The 20,855-nt window shown below is 35.9% G+C and overlaps 1 protein-coding gene across 17 annotated transcripts in view; it reads left to right on the forward strand.

Moving 5' to 3' along the window:
- The window catches only part of LOC149776646 (RNA-binding motif, single-stranded-interacting protein 2-like), a 437,315-nt gene that overhangs the window by 354,106 nt on the left and 62,354 nt on the right, over positions 1–20,855 (forward strand). For 15 of the 17 annotated variants that reach the window (XM_089941160.1, XM_089941163.1, XM_089941164.1 and 12 more), the window contains 2 exons: positions 3,101–3,192; positions 12,195–12,326. In XM_089941160.1, coding sequence (XP_089797286.1) covers positions 3,101–3,192; positions 12,195–12,326 — 224 coding nt within the window. The remainder of the gene's footprint in view (positions 1–3,100; positions 3,193–12,194; positions 12,327–20,855) is intronic. The other 2 variants (XM_089941165.1, XM_089941170.1) reach the window with 1 other exon arrangement.

Below are 20,855 nucleotides of genomic sequence, written 5' to 3' on the forward strand. Positions count from 1 at the left end.
CATGCAGTTATCAGTAATCAACATCTAAATCAGACTTTCCATGTTTCTAGATGATTAAGCACAAATGGGGTCAAAAAGACACATTCCCATCCAGATAGTAATTTTTTGATTTCTGAATTGCATAGTCTCCATGTATATTATTTTTTTGGACTGTAATCAAGTCATTTGTCAGAATATGAAATTAAATTAGATTTTCTAATACAAATTATAAAAAGTCTTGGTTTATTTCATTAGGTTTGGTATATTACATCGTGGCCATTTGGTGCAACAGCAGATGAAATGCAAGTGTGATTGGTATTGACTTAAGGAATTAAAATGAGACTGCTTCCAAAATATAACATGACATGACAAGTAGATTGGAGATAAAAGTCAGGGATATATCATGTAATTGACTGCTACACTTGTTTACTTCTTAGATTCATACTTTTACTGAGGCCTTTTTATATTTCAATTTCAGTGTTATTCTCTTTTCCCCATCAGGACTCACTTAATTGGGCTTCAGGATTTATTTCCCTTTAGCATGGGCAGTTTCAAGTCTCGGCATGATTGTTCCCTGAAAAAAAATTAAAGTTCATTGTTCTTTAAAAATGTATAAGAATCCTTTTTTTAAGAAAAAAATATGTAAAGACAAAATAAACTGGATGGGTAGATGGATTGATGGAAGCACTGGCAGATGGATATATTGTACAATATATTCAACATACATATAAAGAGATTGAGAAATGTAATTAAAAATTATTCTTTAAATCAAGATTTCTGGCACTGGTTTGTTTTTTATTAAATATAAATGAATTATAAGTCACTCATTGTTTTATGCAGATTATTTGCTTGGTTGAGATTTGTTTATAGCAAATTTCAGTGGTTGGTGTTGACATCTGTAGTTAAGGATTCGTTGCCAGGTATAAAATGTACATGTAAATATGTGCAAGATGTGGTTTTATCCTTAGGATATTCTTGCATGATGTATAATATGGGTGTGTTTTTAAGGGTCTGTGAGACATTGCCTGTGGTTCTTTGACACTGTTCAGGTGATTAAGTCTTTATGCTTTGGGACCATTTCACAATGTCTGAAGGACAAACATGTAGACCTCTGAGTTATTACCCTTCTTTCTCATGCCGACTTTGAAGTCTCCATATTGGCCTGTTTCAGTCACTGTATAATGCAGATAAATGAAAAAATGTCATACATTACATGTAGAAAAATTACCTTGTCAAACAAAGGTGCAAGTTTGTACCCCATTACTGTGCATGCTTTTCGGATTCACTGTTCCTATTATATAAGGCCCCTCATGTGAGGGGTCACATCATCCATCACAAAAGCAATACATTTTTGTCAAGCTTGCTTTGAGCAGATGGCTTGGCACACACAGACACACACACACACAGATACACACACATCTATATGCAGGTGATATACACCGTAATGAGTGATTGCCTAGAAGACCATTTGTATTTGATTTTAAAAAGTGATGTTTTTGTCCTTGGAAAAAAACTTGAATTTCTTGCATAGACTTTTATAATTGCCACCAAGCTAATTGAATTTATCAGTGAATACAAAACAGAAAGGAATAAAATAGTTAACATTTTAAAGTTCAAAATGTGTATTATATTTACATATTTTTTCAAACATAATACATAAATGCTATATATCAAATGGAATGCAGTTTAGACTGTCAAATTATACAGAACACATGCAGTTACAAGGAGGAGTTGGTGTACAAACGATGCTGTGGTATATTTACCACTCTAGGGTATGAATGAGCCATACTGGGATACATGTACCACTATAGGTGCTGGACCATACCAACCATACTGGGATACATATACCATTATAGGGGCTGGACCATGCCAACCATACTGGGATACATGTACCATTATAGGGGCTGGACCATACCATCCATACTGGGATACATGTACCACTATAGGGGCTGGACCATACCAACCATACAGGGGTACATGTACAGCTATAGGGGCTGTATCAATCAAACAGGGGCACATTTACTACTGAAATAGCTGTGCATGGGTATGTGAAAACTATAAAATTTTGGCTTCACTGAGGAAATGTTGGAAAAGTGAATTTGAAATCATCAAAATGAAGATTATTAAATTATAAATAAATTTTTAATGGCCACCATGGATAGCCTTTCATGTGCTGAAAATGACATTATACCTATAAAAACAACAGCAAATTTAAAACCATTATCTTTCTTCATAAATAGAAACAGTAGAGCTGCAGATAAAATAATTTTTATCCTACATGATCAGTGTCCCTCAAGCATGTCCAGTGTCCTTTACAACCAACCCAGTGGAAGACCCCAGACATATCCATTGTCCTTCTCAACCAACCCAGTGTAAGACCCCAGACATATCCATTGTCCTTCTCAACCAACCCAGTGTAAGACCCCAGACATATCCATTGTCCTTCTGAACCAACCCAGTGGAAGACACCAGACATATCCATCGTCCTTCTCAACCAACCCAGTGGAAGACACCAGACATATCCATTGTCCTTCTCAACCAACCCAGTGGAAGACACCAGACATATCCATTGTCCTTCTCAACCAACCCAGTGGAAGACACCAGACATATCCATTGTCCATTGTCCTTCTCAACCAAACTAGTGGAAGACACCAGACATATCCATTGTCCTTCTCAACCAATCCAGTGGAAGACACCAGACATATCCATTGTCCTTCTGAACCAACCCAGTGTAAGACCCCAAACATGTTCCTTATATACACAGACAAGCTCCCAAGTTTCATCCATTTTCCCAGATTTGGATTGTCAGAGTTCTGCTGTACAATCAGATTTTCTATAAAGGGCACCCAAGGTACCACAAATGTTCTTATAGTGGTGTAATAATAGGTAATAAAACTAAAGTGGTTCATTAAAGTTGTCATGTATAAAAAGCAGGTGTGCGTTATATAAGGGTACAACAGGCAATCAGACTGAAGGGGTTCCAAAATATTAACATCCACAAGGAGCAGGTGTTGTTTTTATATGTGGTGTCCATTATAACAAGTTTGTTTTACCCTGTAATTATTATTGAGGATCCTAACTATGTTCACATTAATATTTATGTCATTCTTGTCTGTTTCAGGATACGGGTTTGTAGACTTTGAAAACCCCCAGGCAGCTGAGGTAGCTGTCCAGGCCCTTCAGGCACAGGGTATCCAGGCTCAGATGGCAAAGGTAGGGGACACACCTAACCTTGATAAAACATTTTGCATTTTTAATACCCTTGCCAAATTTTATAAAGGGGAGTTGAATACATTTTTGGTCCATTTGTCCAGCGTTACAGACTACATTCATCACGTGACCCAAGATCACCTAATGAAGTCTTTAAAAAAGAACCTGAAGCTTTTGAGAAAGAAAAAAAAATTGTTTACTGTAAAATTACTCTGTCTAATAAAAAAAGTCCTTTGTAAATGCTAGAAACAGGACTCCAGAAAGTATTTAATAATAACCATGGAAACAGCACTCCAGAAGCTATTTAATAGTAGTCATGGAAATAGGACTTCAGAAGGTATTTAATAGTAGTCATGGAAATAGGATTCCAGAAGGTATTTAATAATAGCCATGGAAACAGGACTTCAGAAAGTAGTTAATAATAGTCATGGAAATAGGACTTCAGAAGGTATTTAATAGTAGGCATGGAAACAGGACTCCATAATGTATTTAATAATAATCATATAAATAGGACTTCAGAAGGTATGTAATAGTAGTCATAGAAATAAAACTGCAGAAGGTATTTAATAGTAGTCATGGAAATGGGACTCCAGAAGGCATTTAAAATGTATTTAATAGTAATCATGGAAATAGTACTTCAGAAGTTATTTTAAAGTCATTTATTCATCTCTTGTTTTTTGATGTTTGAAAAGTCCATTGAGAAAACTAACAGCTTTAGATGTTAACATTCTGATTTAGGGGTTGTGATTTAGGGCTAACAGATTTATTTTAGGGGTTATGATTTAGGGCTAACAGTTTAAGAGTGCCTGGTTGAGGTAAGTATTGTCAGTTAGTGCATGGAGAGTATAAAATCTGTGAGTGTTCTCATGACTGTTACTTTATCGTTTTTGATTATGTGATAGCTTAAACAGATCCTGGCTTTTGGAGTGAACATGTTGCAATCCTATAAATAGTGGACAGCAAATTTCATATTCTGTTCCATTGTGACATTAAATAATCCTTCTTTAAATGTTGGTTAACTGGAGCCTCAGGTGGCCATGAGTTTTAAAATGCTTACCTTTACTGATCACTGCCATCTCAACTCTGTATTACTCATAGACTCGGGCAATGTAGGTATGTGAAAAAGTTTGAAGTACCTTCCCATGGGTCATTGGATCTAACCAGGGTTTTCCTGGGTTCTTCCGCCAATTACACTGGCTGCCACATATAGCCATCTTGTTCTTAAAAATGGTGTTAAACACAAAAACAAGAACAACATTACTGGCTAACTCTTCTCCAAATAAATACTTGAGTTTAGAGGGGGTGGGGTGAATTAACAGATGAAGGACATTTCCATTCATGGAGTATCAAATATTTGGAGCTTTTACGCATGATGTAACCTTCTCTTTCAACCTTGTTGTTCACCTGCCATATTAAGTAGGTCAAGAGACTTGATAACACACCTGTCTTGTTAAATATCAGTTTTACTTAACAAAATCTATGATCAAGTTCATGAACCTGTCATGTCATCTCATTCTAGCATGTCCTAATCATGAAATGACATGCTATATTGAGTACCCTACAGCTTTTGCCAGCAATCTAAATAAACTATATTGAATATCCTACAGCTTTTGCCAGCAATCTAAATAAACTATATTGAGTACCCTACAGCTTTTGCCAGCAATCTAAATAAACTATATTGAGTATCCTACAGCTTTTGCCAGCAATTTAAATAAACTATATTGAGTACCCTACAGCTTTTGCCAGCAATCTAAATAAACTATATTGAGTATCCTACAGCTTTTGCCAGCAATCTAAATAAACTATATTGAGCACAGTTTTTGCAATCAAGCTAAATAAACTATATTGAGTACACTACAGTTTTTGCCATCAGTCTAAATAAACTATATTGAGTACTTTACAACTTTTGCCAGCAATCTAAATAAACTATATTGTATTCCCTACAGCTTTTGCTGGCAATCTAAATAAACTATATTGAGTACAGCTTTTGGCAGCAATCTAAAAAAACTATATTGAGTACTGTACAGCTGTTGCCAGCAACCTAAATAAACTTAACTGCTATGTTCAGTGCCATTCCATTCTAAATGAACTACAGTTGTTTACCAAACAACCAAATGAATAAATTAGATTATTTTCTCTGTCCAAATACATGCCATGGTGTAACTATATTAATGGAAAAAGACCTGCCACAGTGTTAGCATGGTAATAATTATATTCATGAGCCCAATACATGGATTCTCACACATAGGGGCACTTGCCCCCCTCCCCCTGGATTGCACCTCTAAACTTTTATTGGACTACATCTGTAAAACATAATAGCTGAGTGCTGCATGCTCCCCCTTCCCAACCCCAAAAATAATTCTGCAGGTGCCCCTGGCCCAATATGAAGAAATTGAAACAACTTGTTTTGTACAGTCTGTAACATATTTTCATTACAGTCATGTACTGTAACAGATTTTCATCACAGTCCTGTATTGTAACAGTTTTTTTGTCAGACTTGTACATCAGGCTGGTAGTTAATAGGGTGAAATTAGATTTCACTCTTAGGAGAGAATCATAAACAGCTTTGGTACTAGTTTTGTCATTCTTTGACTGATTTAGCTGGTTCATAAGCCTCATAGTAAGCTAGGCAATCAATCAAAGATAGGACCCCTGTGGTGGCCTAGTGGTTAGAGTGTCCACCTCAGATGCAGGAGGTTGTGGGTCATACAGAGTCATACCAAAGACTTACAAAAAAGGTACTAACATATGCCTTGCCTGGTGCTCAGCATTAAGAGGTTAGTGTTAGGACAGGTTGGCTTGGTGTCAGGATAATGTAACTGGGTGGGACATAATGATACATGTCTGCAACATGATGCCCAGGTGCTAGGTATTACTATAAACTGCCATACTGCAGAGATTGTAGTGATATAATTGAAAAATTGTTAAAGTTTTCTCTCTCTCTCTCTCTCTCTTTCTCTCTCTCTCTCTCTCTCTCTCTCACACACACACACACACACACACACACACACACTGAGCATTGAACATTACAGTAAGTTCAAGATGAAAGCTTCACAACCAAATACTCTAATTTGCTGGTAATCATTGAAACATAAATACTCTTAATTTGATGGTAATCATTGAAACATAAATACTCTTAATTTGCTGGTAATCATTGAAACATAAATACTCTAATTTGATGGCAATCATTGAAACATAAATACTCTTAATTTGCTGGTAATCAATGAAACATAAATACTCTTAATTTGCTGGTAATCATTGAAACATAAATACCCTTAATTTGCTGGTAATCATTGAAACAAATACTCTTAATTTGCTGGTAATCATTGAAACATAACTACTCTAATTTGCTGATAATCATTGAAACATATATACTCTAATTTGTTGGTAATCATAGAAACATAATACTCTAATTTGTTGGTAATCATTGAAACATAAATACTCTAATAACATAACTCTAGTTTGCTGGTAATCATTGCAAGACACATTATATAGTTTGTTGTTAGTCATCTAAATATAATTAAATACTGTAATTTGCAGGTAAGAATTGAAATATAAATACTGTAATTTGCTGGTAATCCCTGGAAGAGAGCTTTTACTTGGAAATATTTAAAGACCATACAAAGCATGTAGTCTTTAAATACTAAAAGTTGCTAAGTGAAGTAACTATTTCTTTTATAGGTTAGTAGAACCACACTATGCATGATAGAAGGGTACATGATCCAATTTTACACACACACACACACACACATTCAGAGTTGAATAATAGTTGTAGTACATATCATCCTGGGACCTCTCTTCCTTTTTTGTTCAAATTAATATCTATCAATATAGAGGTATTTTCTCAGCTCTTTTTTGAGTTTTAGTATTCTTTTCATATTGTGTCTCACATTTTATATTTTTTAAAATATCATCTGTTGAAAATATTTTCATCATACAATGTGATAAAAATTAATTGTACAGTAATGTACATGCATATAAGCCTGTAAATTAATTTCAGTGGTTACCCTCGTTAACATAGCATATATTTGTCAGCATACAGTTTGATGGCACATAAACACAATCCTGGCTATATAGTGCAAAGCAAATGCTGGGTAGCACAATGGTAAAGCAAAAACCTTACCACACAGCAAGAGGTAAAATAAACCTCCAACCAAAAGTCAGTGTCACTATGAGGTAAAATAAACCTCCAACCAAAAGTCAGGGTCACGGTGAGGTAAAAGACAACAGGCAAGTATGCTGCAAAAACTCGCCAAAAGACATACAAAGACAGAGACACCAACAGAAAAGAGTAAAATCTTTAAAACACATGGTCAAATCCTCGTAACAAACTGCGAAGTTAAGACCCTCTCAGTGGGTATGTTGCTGCCATTTAGATATCTAGGGTACTTGCACCTATTTTACATCCCAAGCAATTTATTATCAGACAGGTAGTTAACAACTGTAGATCGTAATATTGATTTATTACTTAAACATGTTTACCAGAAAATGTTTGCAATTGCTTTGCTTGTGGGATTATTCTTTCATATTTACTCCAATGTTTCTGTTAAAATATTACATGTATTTTAAGAAAACTTTGATCTGGAATTTGATCCTGCAACATTATTTTAGGTTTTTCTGATGAAGTTAAAAGCTTTTTAATTTTCTGTACAAGTAATTGCATGTAAGGTCTTAGAAATGCACACGATTTTGCAGGCATGTTTGGGGCCCCCTTTTATGATGGTTCACTACTAAACAAGAAGTATTTTGGGGATGATAATAAAGGTGTTCTTGCTTTCATCTTTTCTGGTTTGCCACAGGTGTGTGTCTTGCATACACTAATATCCAGTCACACATCACATTCTGTGAGAAGTGATGCAGAATTAACATCACAAAAATAGAACTAAAGAACCCAGGGTCATCAATCAGTACAGTAGATCTAAAGAACCATGGGTAATCAATCAGTAAGGTAGATCTAAGGAACCCTGGGCTATCAATCAGTATTGCCCAGGGCTAGAAGTCCTTATTGTCAAGTCCATATTGAATGGTTTTAGTAGTTGGGCTTTCCCACCTACAGTGGTTGTCTTAATCCATTTGTGATGGCAACCAAATTTGCAGGGTTTGTTTTTCCCTATGAGCTAACTTTCCTTCTGTATATTAAATACCTTGGGGACAAATGTAAAAAGATCCCTGGACTTAATAAGAGTCAAAACAAAGGCAGTTTGGTTGACTTGACAAGAGTCAACACAAAGACAAATTGTTTGACTCAAGAGTCAAAACAAAAACAGATTGGCTAGCTCAATAAGAGTAAAAACAAAAACAGATTGGTTAACTTAATAAGAGTCAAAACAGAGACAAATTGGTTGACTCAAGAGTCAAAACAAAGACAGATTGGCTGGCTCAATAAGAGTCAAAACAAAAACAGATTGGTTGACTTAATAAGAGTTAAAACAAAGACAGGCTGGTTGACTTAATAAGAGTTAAAACAAAGACAGACTGGTTGACTTAATAAGAGTTAAAACAAAGACAGACTGGTTGACTTAATAAGAGTCAAAACAAAAACAGATTGGTTGACTTAATAAGAGTTAAAACAAAGAGAGACTGGTTGACTTAATAAGAGTTAAAACAAAGACACAGGTTGACTTAATAAGAGTTAAAACAAAGACAGATTGGTTGTACCTAAAGCAGTTTTGTGTAAATTGTCCTGTATCCTCCAAATCTTGATGCCTTGTGTGACCTCTAAGGGGCATTTTTTCATCAGAAAAATACTGGAAAATACTGGAAAATACTTTCTTTAGCACAAATCCACCCACATATATGTTGGTACATACTAGTAGTGGTCAGAGTTGCTGCTGGCAATACATTTCTTTTTTATAGATGGCAGTTGATTTCCATTGTAAAAGATCATTCATGGCAGTTAGAACATTGTAGGAGTCCGCCAAGTTTATGTATAAGCATTTGATGGCCACTATTGTAACACATTTTGATATTGAAGTCACACCTTCGTCATTGAAGATATAATTTATTTCCAGATTGAAAATATTGATAAATGTGAATCACTTTATGCGGATACACAAATTGTCATTTAATCAATCGATTCTTTTTAAAACATTACAACACATTTTTCAAAAATGGGTATTCTGACAATAAATCCGGAAAAAAATATTCCACATTGCAGATCATTTCAGCTGAACTAGGTAGATAAACAAATGTATATACTTTCATTAGTTATCTGAGTACTCGATAAAACATTTATTACAGTAATGTAAGTGTCCAAAGAAAATATGATAAATAAATATGATAGTACAGTGCAGATGACAATGTTAAGATGGCAGAATTGTCAAGGCAAATAAGAGTATCTGATTTTGTTTTACTATTTTCCTTTGTCCCTTTGAAAAGATTTGTGTCCCACAGATTTGGAAGATGTGGGACACAGTGTCCCTGATCCTTTCAGTCCTTGGTACAACACTGTACAGATCATTATTAAAATTTAAGCCTGGCTTCAGTTCAGTATAGATCAGGATGTAAATATTACCTGCAAATCTTGATCCAATGCATAATCATGAACTCTTACCCGCAGATGGTTGATCCATTAAATAACCATGAACATGACTTTAGCACATTTACGTATGAATCAGGTTGTAAATGTTACCTGCAGATGTTTGATCCAATGCACAATCATGAACTCTTACCTGCAGATGTTTGATCCAATGCACAATCATGAACTCTTACCTGCAGATGTTTGATTCAATATATAACCATGAACTCTTACCTGCAGATGTTTGATCCAATGCACAATCATGAACTCTTACCTGCAGATGTTTGATCCAATGCACAATCATGAACTCTTACCTGCAGATGTTTGATCCAATGCACAATCATGAACTCTTACCTGCAGATGTTTGATCCAATGCACAATCATGAACTCTTACCTGCAGATGTTTGATCCAATGCACAATCATGAACTCTTACCTGCAGATGTTTGATCCAATGCACAATCATGAACTCTTACCTGCAGATGTTTGATCCAATATATAATCATGAACTCTTACCTGCAAATGTTTGATCCAATACATAATCATGAACTCTTGCCTGCAGATGTCTGATCCAATACATAATCATGAACTCTTACCTGCAGATGTTTGATCTTGCTGATTTGTCATTTCTCAATGCAAAATAGGCTATACATGGCGGCTAGTATAAATGTAGAAGTAGTACCTGGGAAAATCCCAGGAAGAATCACTTACCCACTGTAAACTACTGACAAGCTTTCTCACACAACCACATTGGCCAAGCCTGAGATTTAAACCCGTGTGGACTGAGGTGAGATGGCAGTGATCAATAAAGGCAAGCGCTTTAGACCACTCAGCCACAGGGGCTCCAGATGCCTGATCTAATACATAGTCATGAACTTGACTTCAGCACTTGTTTCTGTACAAATTGGGTTGTTAATACTACCTGCAGATGCTTAATCCAATACATAATCATGAATCAAGGCTTTGCATGTTAAACTTCCTCCACAAAAAAACACTCAGTGTGGGGACAAATGAATCAGCACTTTGTCTCAATGTTGGGACAACTGAATCAGAAGTCTCAGACTCAATGATGGGACAACTGAATCAGCACTTTGTCTCAGACTCAATGTTGGTACAAATGAATCAGCAGTCTCAGACTCAGTGATGGGACAACTGAATCAGCACTTTGTCTCAGACTCAATGTTGGTACAAATGAATCAGCAGTCTCATACTCAATGATGGGACAACTGAATCAGCACTTTGTCTCAGACTCAATGATGGGACACTGAATCAGCAGTCTCTAGACTCAGTGTTGGGACAAATTAATCAGAAGTCTCAGACTCGATGTTGGGACAAATGAGTCATACTTTATCTCTAAGTCAATGTGGAGATAAATGAAATATCAGTTTCTCTCAGACTCATTGTGAGGAAAAATGAACTATCGTTTTATCACTTAAAACTTTGCAATGTTGGCTGCCTTGCCACATTGGTATTAAGGTTAATGAAAGGACTGATAAAAGCAGCCAGAGCTGCCTGGCAGTCTCTCTTTTCCAAATGGATGACTCCATATTCTGAACATAAACTGATGTAAATCGGCATGTTGGTATATACATGGCAAAATATGTCCAGCAGAAATTGCACAAACAGGCTACTGAACAACAAACCAACCAATAAAATTGTCATTTTATTTTGCCAGTTATAGACAGACATACCTGACTTGTTCATATGTGCTTGAATGGCAAACCTCAGTGTTCTGTGACAGGGGAATACATGTGTGTTTATTGCCTCAGCATCCACTATGCGAGACTGAAACTTTAGAAAAAAAATAACATGAATTCTATGAAATATCTTTATTATAATCATGTGACAGCACAGAAATTGTTAGACTTTGTGGGTGAATGTGGTATATATATATATATATATATATATATATATATATATATATATATATATATACATACACACATATTTATACATCTGACCATACATTTTAAGGATTTTACATTTTTCGCCTCTTAAATTTGTATGTTTTTTTTTTATAGTTTACAGAATTTTAGCATCTTTACCTTTCATCTTTTATATTGTACCATTTCATGTTTAGATTTATTTGGATGGGTTTATCTTCCAAAGTTCACGTGTAATTCTTAATCTTTATTGGAACTTTTCTTTTAATTGGCACCATACAGCCATCTTTGTGCTGAGGTGTCATTAAACAGAGGTACACATTTATATACATATTTTCCACCTGCATTGCGTTAGCGACAAAGGGTGTTTGAATAATTAATTTGAATGTATACATGTCTATATAGTCTGATGGCACATCAGCACAACACTGCCAATATATTTAAGATTAAGCTCAGGCATCCCCAAAAAGGCAAAACACTGAAAAGGCAAAAAGGCATGTGAAATGCTGAAAAGTCCAAAAGACATACAAAACATTAAAAAGGCAAAAAAGGGTAAATTCCTTAAAATACAAGGTCCAATTTTTGATATAAACTACACTCTTTTAAGAACTCCAAGATCTTCTCAGCCGGAACATCTTTACAGGACGCATTCCAGGGCAAAAGGGTTGACTCCATTAGTCGTCTCATACGACAGGCAGGAGGGATTGGGCCTATGCTACATCCCCGAGCCCGCTGGGGGGTAAGAAAATGTAATCACCAAAAACTTGCATGGAATAATTATGGGCACCCTATTTCAAATTTTCGACATGCTGAGTTACCCACAGACCATTTCCATTAATTTAATAGACATGTCTGGCAAATATCAGCATTTTGGAAGCTCTGATATATTGCTAATTGTATCTATTATTGATTAATTTCATAAAAAATGCCATCATTTTAGTAGAGGGTGAAAATTATAGCCTTTTTGATTTATGCATAGCTTATGGAGTAAAGATAAAAATGAATGTTTTATGAATTTGTTGGTTTATAGAATGTCATATCTATAAAAAGCATTAAGTTTATGACTAAATAATCTGTATGGCCATACAAGTGTTGGATTCAGTGACAAGATGAGTTTTTGTATCCAACCATAAGGCAGCTTCATTTATCTAAAATTACTATTCAGAATTCCTTTGTGTTTACACTGTCCTGGTACTGCTAATTGCTTATGGTTATTCCAAGCTGATGTTTTACATTTTCCTATCCTATTTCTCTTTTTCACCTGTCACTCAAACACATTGTCTCTGTCCAAAACAAAAACATTTTGCATGTTGTATTGCACACATTAATATTATTTCTGATTTCAGCAAGGTGTTGGTCTGGATATGATTTCAAAATCAGGCCACTCTAACCTACTTGTTTAGTATGCATCACATAATGAAGTAGATGCATGTGTTTCGTCAAATTTTCCCGATGCGTTGTTTGATATTCTGTTAGCAGTAAAACATTGCTGATTGGCAACCAGCTGATATGAAAAGCTTTAAAATTTTTGGGGTATATGAAATTAATAATACTCAATTTCATTTGAATAATTTCAACCAAATAGTATTATCGGGTGTTGATTTAGATTATTGTTTCAGATTATAATAAAATCAAGAAATATGTAGCAGTAAGATATGGAGATATCACATTAATTGTATTAATCACTAATCAATAAAACCCTCATTAATTGCATATGTTCCTTATAACAACAGTTCAGGACTAAATTCACAACACCACCACCACCCCACCCACCAGTATAGTCTCATGTTCATCTGAACAACCATTCGGACTGTTCAGGGTGCAAGGGACAGTTTTTATGCACAAATTTAATGTTGAATACACCTGCCTAATAAAAAAATTCATAAAAAATAAAATACATGAGTGAGGTCAAAGAAGTCCATATTTTTGGATAGTTATCATCAAGCAAAACATAAGAATATCATCACATTTATACCTGCATTTTTCATGTTTGAAGGCAATTTTGGAGAGCATGTGATGCTCAATGAGCAAACATTAACCCTTTCCCTGGGTAATACTTTTGAAAAACATTGTGTACTTAATATCTTGTTGCAGTTCAAAATAGTTGTCATCCAGGCAGGTTCTGAGATATTCAACTTGCCTAAGAACCAACATGTCTACTGGTATATGTGGCTAGCTCTGATTCCTAATCGACTATTGGTATTTCACTGGCTACATACTGTGCAGTGACTACATGAGGTGTACAAGTATCACATCAGTTTCAAAAACAACACAAGCTAGAAAGACCAAATTCACAAATATATCCATCTTTAATTTTTACACGATAATAGGTCAAAAAGTCATACCATAGCCCTAAGTTGAGAAATTTTTCAGGGGTCAGTTTATGAAACTATCTCCTTCCATCTCAGAAGTTCATAACACCACCACCCTCGAACCCCACTAGTATAGGCATATGTTTCTTGTAACAACCCTAAAGAGACTGTTCAGTAATTCATAACACCATTACCAACACCCCACCCCACCAGTATAGGCAAGTTCATCTAAACAACTATACAGAAATTGTTAAGTAATTCATAACACCAACACCGCACCTCACCAATATAGGTGCTTGTTCATCTAAACAACCATACAGAAATTGTTAAGTAATTCATAACACCAACACCGCACCCCACTAGTATAGGCACATGTTCATTTAAACAACCATACAGAAATTATGTAATTAATAACACAAACACCGCACCCCACTAGTATAGGCACATGTTCATCTAAACAACCATACAGAGACTTCAGTAATTCATAACACCAACACCGCATCCCACTAGTATAGGCACATGTTCATCTAAACAACCATACAGAGACTTCAGTAATTCATAACACCATCACCAACACCCCACCCCACTAGTATAGGCACATGTTCATTTAAACAACCATACAGAAATTATGTAATTAATAACGCAAACACCGCACCCCACTAGTATAGGCACATGTTCATCTAAACAACCATACAGAGACTTCAGTAATTCATAACACCACCACCAACACCCCACCCCACTAGTATAGGCACATGTTCATCTAAACAACCATACAGAGATTGTTCAGTAATTCATAACACCACCACCAACACCCCACCCCACTAGTATAGGCACATGTTCATCTAAACAACCATACAGAGACTTCAGTAATTCATAACACCACCACCAACACCCCACCCCACTAGTATAGGCACATGTTCATCTAAACAACCATACAGAAATTATGTCATTAATAACACTAATACCGCACCCCACTAGTATAGGCACATGTTCATCTAAACAACCATACAGAGACTTCAGTAATTCATAACACCACCACCAACACCCCACCCCACTAGTATAGGCACATGTTCATCTAAACAACCATACAGAGATTGTTCAGTAATTCATACCACCACCACCACCACCACCACCACCACCCCACCCCACCAGTATAGGCACATGTTCATCTAAACAACGGTATATAGATTGCACCAAATTTTGCTAGGTAAGACATGTTTAAATGTACAACTAAACTCCGTATAAATAAAACATTTAAATGTAGGTCTAAACTCCATATTAATAAAACATGAGCTTTCATTTTTAGACCAACTCGGAATAAATCGAACACAAGCTTTATTAGGAAATAATTAACTCCTAGTTGACAATGGGTCATTCATAAGAACTTGACAATTAAAAATCACGTTTGTAAAGAAAAGACATATATAGAAGTCTAATAATGAATTTAGTACCAATGTGACCAGCAATTTTATTTTGACATCTCATAAAATATATTATCAAGACAGGACTTGCCATCGTTTGCTGTTCATTGCAACTTGATAATAGATCACTTAAAATTACTTTCCATGTCATTTGTGTTATAAAAAGAAAATCTCCCACTTTGAGCTTCAAGAGTTTTGTGTATAATGGATCATAATGGAATAAAAACTCTGTTGGCACTTTTGCTTGTGCACTGTACATAGCAACTACAAACCCCATAGAGATTATCAACATGTACCATAATGCATCAGATTTCAATTAACAGGATCAAAAATAGAGCAGAGGTGCTGCTAGTCAGTCTTGAAAGCATTTATCATTATTAATGGTGCTTCTAAGTCACTTTTAAAATTCCAATCTGGTTTTCAATGATGACTGGTGGTTTATAGGTATAACAGTTCACTTGTGTTATTGGTACAAGGGAGTTTGGTATTTTTCTATTAAGGTTGGAATTGCCAAATAATAAAAAAGAGTTGGTAGTTTTAATAAAAAAGAATTGTGAGTTTTACGTTTAATTATGAGAAAAGACGTTTTGTTAAAAGAAGCTGAGATTTTTTTTATATAGATCAATTCCCTTAGTTGTAAATGAAACCTAATTTTGGGGAAAAAGGAGAATATTCCATGACATTTCATTAGTCATTCCCATTTCATTTTATGTTAACATGCAAGCTGGAGGCATAGTAGAACATGTCTTGAAAGACCACCCCTTCTGCCCAAAAATATGGTTTCTCAAGACAGGTGGTCTCTCATGACAGGTCATAACATTATATAACCATTAAATTTGTGCAAGGGAACCCAGTCTTTCAAGACAGGTGGTCTTTCATAGCAGTTGTCTCACAAGACAGGTTTTACTGTAGAAGATAACACTTACAAGTGTACATAACATATATCCACTTCCAACCACCATTGGCCCGGTTCTTTACCAATGACTAGGTCTATACTGGTCACAAGCAGAATCTGATTGGATGACACATAATGACAGATAGACTGGGTCTATTCTGATCACAGACAGAATCTGATTGAGTGTCACATAATGACAGATAGACTGGGTCTATACTGGTTATTGGTAGAATCTGATTGGGTGTCACCTAATGAGAGATAGACTGGATCTATACTGATCACAGGCAGAATCAGATCGGATGACACATAATGACAGATAGACTGGGTCTATACTGACCACAGGCAGAATCTGATCGGGCATCACATAATGACAAATAGACTGGGTCTATACTGGTTATAGGCAGAATCTGATTGGATGACACATAATGACAGATATATTGGGTCTATTCTGATCACAGACAAAATCTGATTGAGTGTCACATAATGACAGATAGACTGGGTCTATACTGGTTATTGGTAGAATCTGATTGGGTGTCACCTAATGACAGATAGACTGGATCTATACTGATCATGGGTAGAATCTGATCAGGTGACATATAATGACAGATAGACTGGATCTATACTGGTCACAGTTGTGTTTATGCTACAAATACTAAACTACATGTACATGTATTGCTCAGAGTTAGTTTTGAAATGGCAAATGAGCACATCAAGATCATTAGGAAACTGATAAGCAACATGTTGAAATGAGTTTTTTCCTATCTGAAAACCAGATGCATATTTAGTGTTGTTATATACATACTCATTCTCATAAGGTTTCCAGCTATGTTTTCACTGATGAGTGTTAATGGAACTTAAAGCAGATTGGAACTGATAAACATTTAATTTAGTGTAATTAAGAATATCAATAGGTGAACATCAGTGAAACCACCTAATTAATTCAAGTCTGTGTGTACGGTAAATACACATCAAAATACGGATTGAATGTCCATAGCAAATGCCGGTTCAATCCACGTAAGATTATATTGTATGTTATAAAACTAGATAGATATAGTGTACATCCAGCTTTAGAGACATGTTCAATGTAGAACCAGTGTGGGAGATTGTAAAACCAGTATGGGAGATAGGCCCATTGTACATCCACTGTAGGAGATGGGTCCATTGTACAGTCGTTGAAGGTGATATGCCCATTGTACAGTCAGTAAGGGAGATATGCCCATTGTACAGTCAGTAAGGGAGATATGCCCATTGTACAGACAGTGACAGTGTACAGTCAGTGTGGGAGATATGCCTGTTGTACTGTCAGTGAGGGGAAATGCACATTGTACAGTTAGTGAGGGAGATAGGCCCATTGTACAGTCAGTAATGGAGATATGCACATTGTACAGTCAGTGAGGGAGATATGCCCATTGTACAGTGATCGAGATATGCACATTGTACAGTCAGTGAGGGAGATATGCACATTGTACAGCCAGGGAGGTTGATATGTCCATTGTACAGTCACTGTGGGGGATATGCCCATTGTAGGATGATATGCCCATTGTACAGTCAGTGAAGGAGACATGTCCATTGTACAGTTAGAGAGGGAAATATGTCAATCAGACTTTGCAAATTATGGTGGAGAACATTTCTTGTCTGATTCATGGATGAGTTTGCTTGAATTCTTCCCATACTGAAGAAAATATCCAATTTCAGTCTCCACCCTGAAGAAAATATCTAATACCAGTCTCCACACTGAAGAAAATATCCAATTTCAGTCTCCACACTGAAGAAAATATCTAATTTCAGTCTCCACACTGAAGAAAATATATAATTCCATTCTCCACACTGAAGAAAATATATAATTCCATTCTCCACACTGAAGAAAATATCTAATTACAGTCTCCACACTGAAGAAAATATCTAATTACAGTCTCCACACTGAAGAAAGTATCTAATTACAGTCTCCACACTGAAAGAAAATATCTATTCCTGTCAGACATTTTTAATTTGCAACCACTTGCATTACTGTTATGAAAAGTTTGCATACAAAACTGACACGTATAACAATAATTCTGGAATGGATGCAGGGTTTTATTTCAGTGGGTTTCAGTAATTAAACTGACCTGGTCCATTTTGATTTGAAATGGCAAGGTATTTAATGAGACATGTAGCATTTTGATTTGAAATGGCAAGGTATTTAATGAGACATGTAGCATTTTGATTTGAAATGGCAAGGTATTTAATGAGACATGTAGCATTTTGCTGTTTGAACTTTGAAAAGCTTGTGCTTGTTCAACTGGCACTCATAACCTACCCCTACCCCCATCCGTTCCCCAAATCCCCCACCATCACTTTACCGAACCTTCATAAAGTAAAGAAAGAACTTTAATGAAGTAAATTCAGTTGATTTCATAAAACTTTATGTTGAAATTGGAAATTATAAATAAAGAAAATTTTGATTTTGCAGAATAGTAAATGTTTATCCATGCATAAACATGCAGGATCACAAACATTAATTTGGATGTCAAATCAATTTGTGCAGATACATGTATCATTATTTCCTTTTAGTATATATTTTATGTATATCAAACATTTAATTGGGCTTTGGGATGAAACACATAGATGCCAAATGAAATGAAGTGTGAAAGTGAAAGCAAATGTTCTTGACATAGAGTTGCATTATCAAGACAGAATGGCAATCACTTTACCTACACAAATATTCCTCTTCCACACAACTTTATCATCCAATTAATAATACTCCATTAGGTTGGGCTTGGGATTTGCTGATACTTGGACTTTATCATCCAATTAATAATACTCCATTAGGTTGGGCTTGGGATTTGCTGATACTTGGACTTTATCATCCAATTAATAATACTCCATTAGGTTGGGCTTGGGATTTGCTGATACTTGGACTTTATCATCCAATTAATAATACTCCATTAGGTTGGGCTTGGGATTTGCTGATACTTGGACTTTATCATCCAATTAATAATACTCCATTAGGTTGGGCTTGGGATTTGCTGATACTTGGACTTTATCATCCAATTAATAATACTCCATTAGGTTGGGCTTGGGATCTGCCGATACTTGGACTTTATCATCCAATTAATAATACTCCATTAGGTTGGGCTTGGATCTGCTGATACATGGACTTTATCATCCAATTAATACTACTCCATTAGGTTGGGCTTGGGATCTGCTGATACTTGGACTTTATCATCCTTTTAATAATACCACATTAGGATGGGCTTGGATTGCTCAGTTATAACAAATGCGTGACATTATACAGTAAAACATTTATTATTTGTACACCAGTTATCCGGACTGTTCATATTTATAGGTCAATAACATAATCCTTTTTTTTGGACAGTTCATATATCTTGGTCAATTACATAATCCTTTTATTTGGACAGTTCATATATCTAGGTCAATAACCAGTTGGGGCCCTGAGTGGCCGAGTGGTCTACAGCACTCTCCGTTTCGGATCATTGCCATCTCACCTCTGTCTGCGTGGGTTCGAGTCTCGGATTCAGCCAATGTGGGTATGTGAGAAAGCTTGCCAGTAGCTTCTCATCGGTCGTTGGTTATTTGGGGGGGTTTTCCCAGGTTCTTTCTCCGCCATTAATACTGGCCGCCTTGTATAGTCTATCGTGTGCTGAAAAATGGCATTAAACCCTACAACAACAGCAACATCAAACCAGTTATCTGGACTGTTCATATGTTGAGGTCAATAACATGTTCTTCAAACCAGTTGTCTGAACTGACTGTTCATTAGTTCTTCTAACCTGCACTCTAATTTTTTTCATGGGTACCATTTTTCATGGTATTATGAAAAAATTACTTTTTCTCTGGTTGTGAAATTGATAGAATGGGAATTTGGGGTCCTATTTTGGGAATATTGGGTCCTATTTTGGAAATATGGGATCCTATTGCTTTAACACAACACTCAGCAGGAGGGGCATCTGTTTTCAGATTCCACTTTGTCAGAAAATTTTGCCTGTACATCAATGCTTCATTATAGCATAGTCATCAGGCAATTTGTCACTCCATGGAATCAAGGCAAGTTGCCACTCTCCAAAGAACTTACTCAAGTTGCCATGCTCCATAGAACCCAGTCAATTTGCCATGCTCCAAGGAACCCAGGCAAGTTGCCAAGCTCCAAGGAACCCAGACAAGTTGTCATAACATGGTACACATCTGAGGCTGAACAGTATTATAGTGAGGTACCACTCTACTTTGTATAATGTACCACAGTAAAAGGTGGCATTATGGTACATTTATGTGGCTCCCCTGACTATTGTTATAGTACCACTGTACTGTGTATAATGTACCACAGTATGAGGTGGCATTATGGCACATTTCTGTGACTACCCTGAATATTGTTATAGTGAGACACCACTGTAATGGTGTATATATATATTGTACCCTAACACAAGGGGCATCATAGCATGGTACATTTCTGTGGTTCCCTGAACAGTGAGGTACCACTCTACTGTGTATAATGAACTCTAGTAAATGGTGATATAAAATATTGCATGGTACCTTTATGGCACCATTCAACAGTGTTATAGTGTGGGATGGCTGTACTATGTATAATGCACCTTTGTACACTTCATAGGATATACCTGTAACAGTGTTGTACTATGTATAATGTA

The sequence above is a fragment of the Sinohyriopsis cumingii genome, chromosome 18 (genome assembly GCF_028554795.1).
Source record: "Sinohyriopsis cumingii isolate HCF-2022 chromosome 18, ASM2855479v2, whole genome shotgun sequence".
NCBI lineage: Eukaryota > Metazoa > Mollusca > Bivalvia > Unionida > Unionidae > Sinohyriopsis > Sinohyriopsis cumingii.